Consider the following 14,696-nt stretch of genomic DNA (forward strand, 5'->3'; position numbering starts at 1 on the left):
AAGATTATTCATAACATGTCTATGCAATGGTGTGTGTTCTTTGTACAAGACCTTGAAAAACAGGTAAAGCTTGATACTAAAATAGGTAAATCTTAACATTGCAAGTTAACTGCATGCCAGTTATTCTGCATGTACATAATAGTAATCTTCTGCTTAGATGAGACAAAAAGCTTAATATACTGCATATATGTCTGAAACAGCAATGACTGGCCCATCACTTCTATCACCAACACAATGGAGGTACATTCAGCCCAGGCAAATTTCCAAGGATATTAAGAAATATTCCCTTTTGTGTCTTTCCAATATAGTTTTGACCCTGTTAGGGCCCATGCCACTGCCTATGCCAACACTAATATTAATGATGTGCAGAACAAGTGTCAAGCTGCCATCATCTCCAATGCCTTTCTCTTCTCTTCTCTCTCTCTCTCTGTCTTTCTGCTTATGATCTTAGCAACTCCTATACACCAACACCACTGCTTTCACTGTGCTCTGCGCCACATATCAGGGATTAAAGTGAGATGCTTCGCTCTCAGGATGCCAGTCACAGACATGTATTTGCCTGCTGCCCCAGATATACTGGTCCATAAAGTAGAGACATCTGGCCATCATAACAGATATAGAGTACTGTTTTCCAAGTCACAATGCAAGATATTTTCGTTTCCCCTTTAAAATATTTTTGAGTTTCCTGAGAGGCCTATCAAGTATCAGAACAATCCAAGTACATACATTTCCTCATTAACACACACACACACACTGTTAACACACATGCAACATCTTTAGCCCTTACATACACACCAAAATGTAATGATGACCACCAACTTGGACAGCTCTAAAAGGGGATTAGACAAATTCATAGAGGTTAATGCTATCAATGGCTACTAGCCATGATGGCTATATATTATCAGAGGCAGTATGCCTGTGTATACAAATTGTTAGGGAACATGAGCACGAGGTGCTATTGCACTCATGTCCTGCTGTGGTCTCACATAGGCATCTGGTGGGCCACTTGGGAACAGAATGCCGGACTAGATGGATTCTGGTCTGACACAGCATGGCTCTTATGTTCTACTGCACGTATCTTTCTAGGACTAGGACTTAAATATCTAACTTGTCCAAAATGTCCAAGAGCTTTTAAAGATTAAAGACTTGGGATGCAGAACTAAGACTCATTGAACTCAATGGGACTTATTTCCAAATAAGCATGCTTAGTGCACACTTAGCTCTGTTATGGCAATGATGAAGCAGGATTGTCAACTATAGCACGCAGGGCTAGATGAACCAGCGTGCTTAATAAAATTAAAAATGAGCCTGAACAGCATAATTATATGATCACTTTTCCAATGTGGAGCATATTATGCTTATCCAGTTCTTTACACTAGATTTTTTAAAAAATCATCCTGCAACTTAGAATACAGGTGAGCATTAACCACATTCCCAGCTTTAGGAAAGTTGAATGTATTCTGACCTGCATGAAAACAGAATATGGTCTCCATTGCAAGATTTCAAGAGTGGAATAAGATTAGGAAGGGGTGAGAACAGCTGTGCATCTGCATTCATCTACAGGTTAAAAGAGGAAGATGTGATTTAGTTCTTTTATGGCACTAAATGAGTGGTTTTCAAACTGCATTCCTCAATAACCTATGAAGGCTTCTCAAACAGAAGACTGATAATGCCTGATTTTATACAAATGGTTGCATATCTACCACTACATATCATTTGACAACTGCTGGGAACTATTTCCAGTACATACTAAATGGTTCTATGACCAAAACAGGAAGTCCTACCCAAACTGAAAACAGGCCCTAGAACATGTTCTTGAATCTTCTGCAATACACAGGTTACTCTGCAGATACATGGATATGGAAAGTCTTCTTGAATGTACAACTTTTGAAATCACTGCCCTAAGCGTTAGATGATGTGGCAGATAAAAAACCCATGGTTCAACTATATATGACTAGATGATATATCACCTTTCCCAACTTAGTGCCCCCCAGATGTTTTGAATAACAAGTCCTAACCATTAGCCATGCTGGCTGGGACTGAATGTTTAGATTGACAGCATCTGGAGGGCTCCAGGGCCAGAAAACAATGGCACACTTACTACTACTCAAATTAAGAACATAAGAAGAGCCATGCTGAATTAGACCAAGGGTCCATCTAGTCCAGCACTCTGTTCACACAACAGCCAACCAGCTGTTGACCAGGAACAAACAGGGCACGAGTACAACAGCACTTTCCCTCCAATGTTCCCAAGCAAATGGTGTACATAGAATAACTGCCTCTGATAGTGGAGGTAGGAAATAGCGATCAGGACTAGTAGCCATTGATAGCCTTCTCCTCCAGGATTATCTTCTGTCCTGTCAGTTCCATTGCGCAAGCAGCCCCCACCACTTGCACAAAGGCCATTTAGTGCTTCTGGGGCAACCTGAAGTGAGAGGAAATGTACATTTCTGGAAGGAGGCACATGAGCAGAACTCACAGAAGGGAGCTCCACTGACCTGCCTCCTTTCAGACACAAGCATTTCTGCTTGTTTTGGGGATTCCATTAGGAAGTGCTAAATTTCCCTTGCATAAGCAGTGGATAGCACTTGTGCAACAGAACTGGCAGGACCCACCATTTGCAGAAGGGAAACAAGGCAGAAAGGAATTGGTGGGAGTTTAAGCACCCATTGGATTCTGCCCTAAGAATCACAGAACAGTAGAGTTGGAAGGGGCCTGTAAGGCCCAAGTCCAACCCCCTGATCAATGCAGGAATCCACCTTAAAGCATATCTGACAGATGGCTATCCAGCTGCATCTTGAAGACCTCTAGGGTGGGAGAGCCCACGACCTCCCTAGGTCATTGGTTCCACTGTCGTACTGCTCTAACAGTCAGGAAGTTTTTCCTAATGTCCAGCCAGAATCTGGCTTCCTGTAACTTGAGCCCATTATTCCATGTCCTGCATTCTGGGATGATCAAGAAGAGATCCTGGCCCTCCTCTGCGTGACAACCTTTCAAGTACTTGAAAACTGCTATCACGTCTCCCCTCAGTCTTCTCTTCTCAAGGCTAAACATGCCAAGTTTTGTTGTTTTTATGCTCTTCAAGATTTTAATTTTTGTGAACAGCCCAGAGAGCTTCAGCTATTAGGCGGTATAAAAATATAATAAATAAATAAATAAATTCTTTCAATCTCTCCCCATAGGGCTTTGTTTCCAAAACCCTTATCATCCTCGTTGCCATCCTCTGAAACCCCTCCAGCTTGTCTGCATCTTTCTTGAAGTGTGGTGTCTAGAACTGGACGCAATACTCAAGATGAGGCATAACCAGTGCCGAATAGAGGGGAACCAGTACCTCACACAATTTGGAAGCTACACTTCTGTTAAAGCAGCCCAAAATAGCATTTACTTTTTTTTTTGCAGCCACATCACACTGTTGGCTCATATTCAGCTTGTGATCTACAACAATTCAAAGATCCTTCTTGCTTGTAGTATTGCTGAGCCAAGTATCCCCCATCTTGTAACTGTACATTTGGTTTCTTTTTGCTAGGTGTACAACTTGGCATTTATCTCTATTAAATTTCATGCTGTTATTTTCAGCCCAGCACTCCAGCCTATCAAGAACACTTTGAAGTTTGATTCTGTCTTCCAGGGTATTAGCAATCCCACCCAATTTTGTGTCATCTGCAAATTTGATAAATATTCCCTGCACCTCCTTGTCCAAATCATTAATAAAAATGTTGAAGTGCACTGGGCCCAGGACTGAGCCCTGCAGTACACTGCTCGTAACCTCCCCACAGTTTGAGAAAGGTACCATTGATAAGCACTCTTTGAGTCTGATTCTGTAGCCAAAGTGGATTCACCTAATAGTTATTCCATCTAGCCCACTTTTAGCTAGTTTGCTAGTTTGGGGAAGGCTGCCATACCTCCTTGCTAAAACATACCCAAAGCCATTTTTCAACACAACAAATGAGGCCACCCAGTTGTGGAATGAATAATCAGGACAAACTTCACACACCTTTGCTAGTAATTGCCAGCCCTTCCTCAGAGAGATTCAATACATTTTTTGAAAACTAGTCTGAGGAACAGCTGCAATTAACCTTGTAAACAAGGGAAGGAGTACTAAATATCATTCCAATGTGGACACGCTTTACCAAATCATATAAACCAATCTTGACTGTGTCCAATGATCTAAAAGGCAGAGGGCATTTAAAGAATGTCAAGGCAACACAAGATGATAAACTTGAACAAGAAAGGGAAACATTTTTGTTGTCTAGCAACTGGTCTTGGCCAACAGTTCCCTGTTTCTGCTCCTTATGATAATGCCTGCATTTTATAACGGCCTGTGCTAGATTCCCTGAATAGGTAGTTTTCTGCTGAGATTTGCAGCTATTGTACATTTATGAAAGTGAACACAAATGCCATTGATCCCAGTAGGAAGGCTTGCAGGCATGACACATTCAGTGCCAAACGAAGGTCTCTAATTAGTGAATAGTTCCGGTCTGACAGAAAAAGGCCTTAACCTTCTGCAGGGAATAATGAGCTAGGCAATGTCTGAAGCACCCAAGTAAGCTTCTGAGAACAGGAATGGCACTGAGAGCTGCTTTAAATGTGCTAAAATGACAGACACCAGTGACCGAACAGTGAACCGTACACTTGGCAATAAGCAGGAAAATGCCTGCTATAGCAAAGGGTGTCTGGTCTTTGTTTCCTCTTGTGCAGCTGAACTTGGGACTAAATCTGATAGGCCACATTATTTGGTAGAGCTATTTAAAACAAAACTAGGAGATTGCTGAAATACATATATTGTCTGAAATCTTTGTTTTGTTAACTGTATTCATAATAGGAAAGCATGTGGCAACTTCCCTGAACATCATAACAAACTGAATCTTAATGGAACGTCTATAAAAAGCTCATTAGCAAAGACAAGACTTTAATGGGAGAGTAGCACAAGCAGCTATTTAAATGACAGGTTATTAAGATTGTTACTAAACAAAAGGTGGGAGCTTACAGTTGATTTCCACAGTCCCATATGTTACTAGACAAATACATTGAAACATGCAAGAATGTTCCCATATGATTAAGAGCTAAAGAAAATAATAGAAGAAAAGCAAGCCTTTATTAATGGATAAGGCTTTCTACTGGTTGTTTTATAATTACGTACAGCTACAAAGTATCTCAAAGAACCTAACATGCACTGACAGCATTTGACATTGTAAACCTATTGACTAACATGCTTCAACATGACCTACAATCCAGAAATCACCCAGTTGCAAGTTTTTTGTGTGTGTTTTAAAAAACCAGACAAAAAACATATCCCACAGTAGACCCAATGCCAAAGGAGGCCACACAGCCAGTCATTTGAGGGAGGAATAATCAGGACAGACTTCACACACCTTCACTAGCAATTGCCAGCTCTTCCTTAGGGGAAATGTGAACAGAGCACCTCCACATAAGAGCAGATCCTGACTGACCCAGAGTTCCATCTCTCATGCAGAAGTTCTATGCATGTACATAAGTGCACTAATTTACATGCCACGGTATGATGTTTGATGGACAGGAATCCTGAGAGCTGTAGTCTAAAACATCTGGAGGTTGGAGAAGGCTGAGGTAGGGGAAGCAATCTCCTCACCACCACCACCCCCAAAAAAACTCTGCACCTGGAACTGGGCAGGGCATTCTCTTCTACCTTTAAAGTTTGCCTGCAAAAATGGCCCACTCCACCCACAGAACAGGCTGCTGCCACAAAGACCCAAACAAGGGAGACAGGCAGGATTTGTGCTTGGCCTGGCCAGTGGCATCTACACAGCCTGGGCAAGAGAGCGAAGAGATGGTATTATTCCACATAGAATAATACCATCATTCTATGTGGATGGTATTATTTGTCTGTTGCTTACATGTAATGTGGAATGGTAGTTTCAGTTGCATAGACTTCATGTATCTATTCCAGTGAACAAACAAATCTGGGATTACCATTTACAACCATTCAGCTCCAACATAACAGTGAAGTTGAAGTTAGCCACAGCATAAGATACTGCACCATATCTAAGTTGCCTAAATAACACATATGTTAAGGACATGGCCCTTATCAGCAGTAATTTCACAGCATTTTGGAGCTTCAGTGAATATGCACAACATGTTAAAAATGCGGGTGGGTGGGGTTTTTGTTTTTGTTAACTGAATAACACAAAAAGAGTTGGTGGCACTGTAAAGACTAGCAAATATATTATGGCATGAGCTTGTATGTGGTTTTGCTGCCACAGACTAATGCAGCTATCCCTCTAGAAATTATTATACCATAGTTTATTAAGCCAGGTATGAGTGTCAGACCTGAGCAATCTTTCCACCTCTCATGCAACACCTTCTCTGCTTCGATTCTAGTCTCTTTAAACCAGTTTCCTGTTGTATCCTGAACAAGGATCTGTGATTCAATATCAGCTTTCTAACTCAGATGTTATGTCTGAATCAGGCCCAAATGGAAGTATTCAGAACTGAGACATGAGAGACCAAAACAGGAGGACCTAGAGAAAGAATATAGTCCATTGTGAAAGTAGATGTCCTGATCTCCCAGTGACAACAGTTTCACTTCTAGTGAAAATAAAATTGCTTTCAAAAGTTGAGAGGTGTATGTCTACCTTTCAATTTTATATCCATCTTGGATTGTAGCATGCAGTGTCATTGTCCTTGATTATGCACAAGTTATTGTGATCTTTAACTGTGAAGTCCTTGTTGCTAAGCTGCAAAAATTGTATTACAGAAATTGACCATCCCGGGGTCAATTTCTGCAATACACACACTTCTGGCCATCTAGACAACAGTGAGAAAGAGACCAGTCGGCATACTGTGAGCCAGATCTGGCCCAACAGAACTGTCCAGGTTCAATCATAAGGTAAGGTTGTAGGAATAGAAATTTACATGTAATACTATACCTGAATGTGAGTGCTGCACAATTGGGAAGCCCTCACCACTAAAGCCCCTTCACCTGTTAATCATGCAGGAAGATGCTCCATGCAATTGCTCATATGAAGCCATTGTCAATGTAGATAGCCATGCCAACATGTGGGCATCCAGGGGGCAGAACCAGAGGCATGCTCAACACTGGGAGGAGGGCAAGTAGCCCAGCCCTGATTCTCAGTAATTGTGTGAAGGGAACTCAGACGGCACCAACTTTCTGGTGAAGCCTGAACACACATAGGGGGATTACTTCATGAAGCAACACACACTTTTGGACTTGGGCTGGTAAAAGGAGAACAGATCCCTCCCAAGAACACAGAAGCTCTCCATTCTTGATGCAGATCTTTGGTGAATAGGAGCAGAAGATGGTGCAAATCATCTGCTTTAATTTGGGGGAAAAAATGGTATATCTTTGCGGAAAAGCATTAATCACCTCCTCCAACCCCATACTAGCCTCTCATTTCAAAGTTTTAAGAAATAAATAAGAGCATAGCATTGCAGCTTTTTCTATATTTCAGTCATAAATGCTGCATTTTAAAAAAAAATCTTTCTTCTTATAAAAGTCAAATTTGATTTGCTAGGTCGCACTTTTATCACCTTTCAGTGGAATCTTCAAGAGTGAAGTGTTGCCCTCTAGAGGACTATTTTGCATTACCTACATTAATACTGAGTAAAACAGTAGACCTCAGTAGTTTCTCTCTTTTTGCAGGAGGCAACACAAATAGTTGCAGGGTGTTTTCAAATAATAGTCTCTCCCAATAGAAAAGTACATATCTAAATAAAAGTAAATAAAATCTCTCTTCCAAATAGCTTTATGAGTCAATTGTGGATCTTGCAAGTGGTTTGGATAGTTTACTTTTTTACACTGATTTTTTGCAACCACATTTGAGAAAGCAAAACAACGAAATTCTGCTCTTTTCCACAAACTGAAGTACTAATTTTGCATAAATTCTCCAGAAACATTTGTGTCAACTTAAGCATCAAGGGATCCCAATCCTTTGGGGGCCATGGGCACATCTGAGAAATTGTTGTGAGCACCACCACATTGTATAGCTAGTCATACAGTGGCTGCTGTAGGACCCTACCTAATCACAAAGTACACGTAATTTGCCCAAAATAGTGAGTGCAAGACAAAGTTTGGGCCTGATCATACATATTTGATCATACATTGCACATTTCACAGAAAGCAAACTAATGAGCTCAGGGGCAAGATCTTGTACTACATTCTTCAGTGGTATAATAGGCTGCTTTTATCCTTTAGAATCCTAAACAACTTGGGATCTGGCCTCATGAAAGACCACTTTCTCCCATATGTACCTATCCAAACCTTAAGTTCTTCTTGAAAGGCCCTGTTCCGAGTCCTGCCAAATGAAGTGAAGCAGATAACCACTAGGGTGTGGGCCTTTTTGGTAGTGACACCCTGGTTGTGGAACAGCCTTCCCAGAAAGGTTTAGTTGGGCTATCTTTGTAGTCATTTCGGTGCCAGGTGCAGACTTTTTTTGTTCACCAGGGCAAACAAGTTTTAATAAACTTAGAGACTTAGACTATAAGACCTAGTTTTAAAATCTGTGTTTTAATTTTGTTTTGGTTTCCAATAGCTTTTATTGTTTTATATTGTATTTTAATGTTGTGTTTATTTTATGAGCCATCCAGAAAACTTGTGTTTTGGGGCAGCTATATTTAAGAAATAAACATACTCAGGATTACTGCTACTATTACTTCCTTCTTTAAAACTACCTAGGTCTGGGAATTAAAGAAATTTTCCTGTGCCCTTGCATACTTAGATATTTACTGACAGTTATCCACTTATGATTGAAATGTTTATTCTCAGCATGTTAAATGAAGAGGTAAATATATCACGAATGAAATATAACTCAGGTTCCCAGAACTAGATTCAATCACATGTAGCCAAAACTCTCCAGTTTTAGTGTGATTAAATATTAAGCTGAATAAATATTTTAAAACAAACAGAAATTGATTTATATCAATCCTGGATGTCACTTTTAATAACAAGGTTCTAAATCATATTTGGTGTTAATGCCAAATTTCACAGCTTACATAAGTCCAGGCCCAAGGTCCTTGGCACTTGAATCTATTCAACTCACAAAAAATGAGACAGTTCCACTAAAGTCCAGCATATGGTTATACTTAAAACTTTGCATCTACTTATAAATCCTTACTATTTTGTAAGTCAACAGAAGTCTGATTATGAAGCAATTAATCTATCATGTCTTTACATGAATAACTCTCTTGTACTTACTTCTAACCATGAATACGTTGGTCTCTGTATTTTACTGGATGATCATGAAGTCTTTCCTGGACCAGTTTCTATAAAAACTTATACCAATCAACAAAGAACTGCCCGTTTAGTTCTTTGATGAATGGATCATCAAACTCCATATTCTAGTCCAGGAGTAGGCAACCCTTTCAGTCCATGGGCACATTTAGCAATTTGAGAAACTGCCTTGGGCATCACCACAAAATGGCTTCCATGAGATGCATGGCAAAGGACGTGGAACCAGCCCAAAAGAATGTGTACAGGGCAGAGATGGGGTCTGAGCCACAACATGCTAAACCAGTAGTCTTCAACTGGTCCAGCCCCGAGAACCACTTTGGACTTCTCACTTGCAACCCCGGGACCCACTCTCACAATTTCACAACTGCCCAACATGGCAGCAACAGATGTCACTACACACTTTTGGATCACAACCCACAGGTTGAAGACCACTGTGGTAAACAACTCCTTTTAGCCTACATTTTCAGCAACAACAGATACCTATTTCAAAGCAAACCCAGGTGCCGGTAAGAAACTTAAAACTGTGTTAATTAAAAATAAAAGTGGGAGGGACGTAGCACATTGGTGGGCAGCAAGAAAGATGCCTAGGAGTGCACTGGGGCCCATGGGCGTGACATTACCTACCCCTGTTCTAGGTCATCCAAATACCAGAAAGAAACTGACTAGAAAGGACTTGAGAGCAATATCCACCACCTGCTATATTCTCTGCTAGAACTATACTGTCACTGGACAAGAGGTTGTACTTCTGGCCATCATATCCTCCATTTATTTATTTAACTCATTTAATGTCATTATGCCACTGGCTATCATAACAATCTGCAATAAAGTCTTAACAGGCAAGCACATCTGTTTTTATTTGCACTGACTTTGAAAGGTAATATAATAATAATAATAATAATTCTTACCTGCCTCTCCATTTTGATCGAGGCGGGGAACAACAGTAAATATAAAATACATACTGAAGGTGCAAGAATATAGGCCCATAATACGTACTCCTGAATTATTTTTTGATACGAGCATAGAAGGGTCTGCTGTATTCTTTTCCAGGTACTCCACTCCACACAGAGAGAAACTAATTCTCTAGAAAGCAGAGCAGAATTCTGATATGTTGCAATGACTTAATTAAAGGTGACTTTCTTATGGGAATGAAGTTGGAAACAATGAGCAGAATCCAACAGGATGCTTTTGCCCCCACCAGTTCTCTTCCGCACAGCTGATTGCACAGTGCAAGTGGACCCCACACTTGCATAAATGCACTTTAGCACTTCAGGGGCAACCCAAAATGAGTGTAAACACTTGTTTATGGAAAAAGGCCAGTCAGCAGAGCTCCCATAAGGAAGCTCCACCGATCTGCCTCCTTCCAGAAACAAACATTTCCTCTTGTTTTGGAGCTTTCCCTAGGAAGTGATACATCCCCCTTGTGTAATGGTGGGTCCTGCTTGCACAACGCAGTTGGCGGGACCCACTGTTGTTGCAACAGAACCGGTGGAGCAGAAAAGAATCACCAGGGACATAAGTGCCCATTGGTTCCTGCCCCAAACTATCAAGTATATTGCAAGCAGTGCAAGGGTATGAGACGAACACCTTAATAACTACTATAGAAGTAACTAAATTTGTTTAATCTTTTTTCATATGAACTCGATGGGGCTTAGCCTGAAGTAAATGTGCATACAATCCTGATCTTATAGCACAATCCAATGCATGCTTATTCTGAACAAGTTCCACTACATTCAACCATATATAACCTATATGGCTTTAGGATAGCAGCCTTAGTCTCCCGTAACTTCAAATGGGCTTAGGATATCGATCAGGATGAAAGCTGAATGAAACGAAGACAACCCCGCAAATAATTACAGAAAAGGTATTAAAGAAAATTAGAATTGAAATCATACAAAACTAGACACATAATATCACAATCATAGGTATTTGTACAAGATTTTTGCAAGGTGTATCTTGTCTGTTATCAGAAATCTATATCAACTTAACATACTTTGAAATATCTTCCAAAGTACATTTCAAGGTATAGTCTGCATTAAGGTTATGAACATAATTTATGTTACTGCTAACACCTGCACATTTTAAATATATGTAACACAAAATCCTATTTTGAGGATTTCATTAAGTCACAAGGCTTTACCCAGTAGGTTTAATTTCAATGCTAGACGTTAACATAAGGAATGTTGGCTATATATGCATAGAGCAGAGCCAGAAAAAACAGGTCTAAGTTGACCTACTGTAGCACCAGAAAAACTGCATTCACACTGTGCCCAGAACCACAGAATTTATCAAACCAGATTTCAGATTTCACCAATCAAACAGGAGCTACATTGCCAAAGACACTTTCAAGTTATTTAACTGAAGCTTGCATTCATAATTCCTTTAAGAGTGATGCATTTTATTATTAACTTTATTAAAAGATTTCTACCTCACCCTCTTGTATTCCTGCTCCCAACATATATAGTGTGGATAAAGTATTAGAACCCTCCTCTTCAACTGATGGCACAATGTAACCCAGCCTTCCAGAAGGCTAGCTGGGGCATGCTGGGAGTTGTAATCCAATACAACTGGAGGGTGCCAGGTTGGGGAAGGCTGATGTAGCAAGTAGCCAATTCAGAGTAGTCTTTTTTGAGGTCTCCAGCAGATCTGGCCCCATTATTCAAGCTAAATTTGCTGGCCTCCATCTCTTATGACTCATATCATGGGGCCCAGGATTTCTGATAATGGTGTCTGGCTTTGGAGAGGGCACAGTCCAATGGTAGAGCATATGCTTCACAACTCTGTGCTGACCTCAGGCTTAATTCCTGGCATATATTACCTCATAGCTAAGCCTCGGGACTGTTCTTGACAGATCACAGAGGGATTTGTGACAGGACAGTGAAGAGTACAGGAAAATGTCTTATACCAGGTCCGATCACCATCTAGCCCAGTACTGTCTATGGCTTTCCTGGCATCAGGCAGAGATCTTTCACATCGCCTCCTACCTGAAGCTTTAACTGGAAATATCAATGACTGAACCTGGAGCCTTCTGCATGCAAACTACTTGTTCTACCACTGAGCTATGGTCCCTGAGAAGCAACACTAAGCACAATCTTAGCATCACCAACTGGATGACAGACCTGCTTTTGCTAACACGATGTCAAGATCAAAAAACATGAGAAAAACCATGAGCATCAAGATACCCAGTTCAAATTCAACTAGAACAATTTGTGTTGCTGATGTGATAGCAGCAACTCTTTACAGCACTCTTGACAGGATTGCAATCTTTGGAAAACACATTGCAGACACTTTATCCAGAGCCATTTAATATTTCCCTTTCCAATCTGTACAACAAAAGCTCTCAAGTCATTATTGCTGACTCCATTCTCTGGTATTCAGCTGGAATATCCTTTTCACCTGGAGAGGGCCTTATCTGCAGTGGTCCTGCACTTCTGGAATATGTTGCCATCGAGGGTCCATCAGGCCCCATTACTGCATTTAGGAAAGCCCTGAAAACCTATTTGTTCACTCTGGCCTTCCCCTGATTATGTTTTATTGAACTATCCTTATGTTTTTAGTTATGTTTTATTGGTGGTATTTTATGAATGTTTGCTTCCTGGTTTTTATTACATGAATTTTAATGTTGTGAATCGACACAACAATCAATTGGGGGGGGGGAGGCAACCCTCCGTTGAGTTGCTTCTTGTGTTGGGGGAGGGCACACAATGCACACACAATGCACAGTAAATTATTTTCATGAATTAAGCAACTCAGAAAAACAGTAGGCTTCTCTATTGCTTATCAAATAATCAATTGATTAAAATGTTGTGTAGAGGGCTCTCCTCCTCTGTCGAGTGCACTATTCTTCTGGCGATCGAGTTCTCCAGCAGGAGTGGCCCAAAACACCCCTGGCTGCTACTGTACAGCCAGTAGAACTCGCAATGGGTGATGGGTCCGAACTCAGCCATTGACTATTGTGACGTCCGAAAACGGCCTTTGATTCTATATAAGACTCAGAATCAAGAGACTCAGGTGACCTCCTAAGGAAGACACAGCAGCTGATCTGAAAGACCTTAACACCATCTGAAATATGCTCTGGGAAGGGGTAGCAGAATGCTAACTAACAGGTGGTGAGAAGCAGGCACTCTGTACATACTCAGAAACTCTCTTCTTTATCATTACTTCCTTTTCCAAGGACTTGGCATCCAAAGGCTGGGACCTAACTCTAACTTCCACCTTGCTGCATTTTAAAATCATATTCTTTGTTTTTAGCTTCATCTCTTCTAAATGCCTAGTTTTTGTTGCCACTTTTACAATAATACTTTCTAATGTGTTTTATTCTTGGTTTTTATAATCGGTTGTACATAAAAATAGAGGCATACTAGATCAGACCAAGGGTCCATCTAGTCCAGCATTCTGTTCACACAGTGGCCAACCAGCTGTCAAAAGGAGACCCATGAGCAGGACATGAGTGCAACAGCACTCTCCCGTCCATGTTCCTCAGCAACTGGTGTAGATAGGCATAGTGCCTCTGATACTGGAGATAGTATATAGCCATCAGGACTAGTAGCCATTGATAGCCTTCTCCTCCAGGAATTTGTCAGACCCCCTTTTAAAGCCATCCAAATTGGTGGCCATCACATACGTGGTAGCATATTCCACAACAAACTGTTCTAGGGCACAGTCATTTAAGACAACAGTCATTTAAGACAATGTAACCTCTTTGTTGTGACTGAAATATGTATTTATCCAATGTGGGGATAATTGAAGTCACCCATTATTACAAGACTTCCTCGTTTGGAGGCCTCCCTGATGTCGTTTTCCATCTCAAGATCACCCTGAGCATGCTGGTCTTGGGGCCCGACAGCATGTCCCTAGCACTAAATTCGTTTCGGAGCCTGGTATCGTAACCACACTGCTTCTGTTTTGTTTTGCTTTTATTATGTACGTCGCCCTGAGAGCTTTGGCTGCAAGACAACTCTTGAATTGAACAAATCGTCGTCGTCACGCCCGCTGCCACAATCCACAGAGCCCCATTTGCCTTGCCAGGTTTCAGTCCCCACTTGCCTCCGAAGCCCTGGCTTCCCCCGCGCCGCCCCGAAGGCTCAAAAGGCACAGTAACAGCAGAAAAACTTTTCTTCCACATGCAGATCACTAAGGCAGGGGAGAAGACCCCCACGACTATTGACTTCTGGGGACGATGGGGCTTGTAATCCAACACTCGCGGGGATGATGGGACTTGCAATCTGCAAGGCGCCCGATTGGGGAAAACTGATTTTGACGGTCCTCGCAACACTACCCGCCCCACCAACTCCTTGCAAGAACCAAAGCCCTTCCCCGCGGAGCTACCTTGGCTGCTGCCCGAGGCAAAGGGACCGGGCGGTCGCCGCTGGCACTCATGACTCTCTAGGAGACCTCCGTTGGCGTGTCTGGTTTTCAGCGACTTCCTCCCGCGCGACGCGTTTCCTCGGCAACGGATCCTGTCAGATGAGAG

General features: G+C 41.5%; 1 protein-coding gene across 1 annotated transcript in view; it reads right to left on the reverse strand.

Annotated features, from left to right (window-relative positions):
* Nucleotides 1–14,627, reverse strand: part of LOC134400294 (uncharacterized) — a 66,904-nt gene extending 52,277 nt beyond the window's left edge. Inside the window, exon 1 of the mRNA XM_063128613.1 lies at nucleotides 14,552–14,627. Coding sequence (XP_062984683.1) covers nucleotides 14,552–14,602 — 51 coding nt within the window. The 5' untranslated portion in view covers nucleotides 14,603–14,627. The remainder of the gene's footprint in view (nucleotides 1–14,551) is intronic.
* Nucleotides 14,628–14,696: the final 69 nt, after the last annotated feature.

Source organism: Elgaria multicarinata, chromosome 6 (assembly GCF_023053635.1).
Source record: "Elgaria multicarinata webbii isolate HBS135686 ecotype San Diego chromosome 6, rElgMul1.1.pri, whole genome shotgun sequence".
Classification (NCBI taxonomy): domain Eukaryota; kingdom Metazoa; phylum Chordata; class Lepidosauria; order Squamata; family Anguidae; genus Elgaria; species Elgaria multicarinata.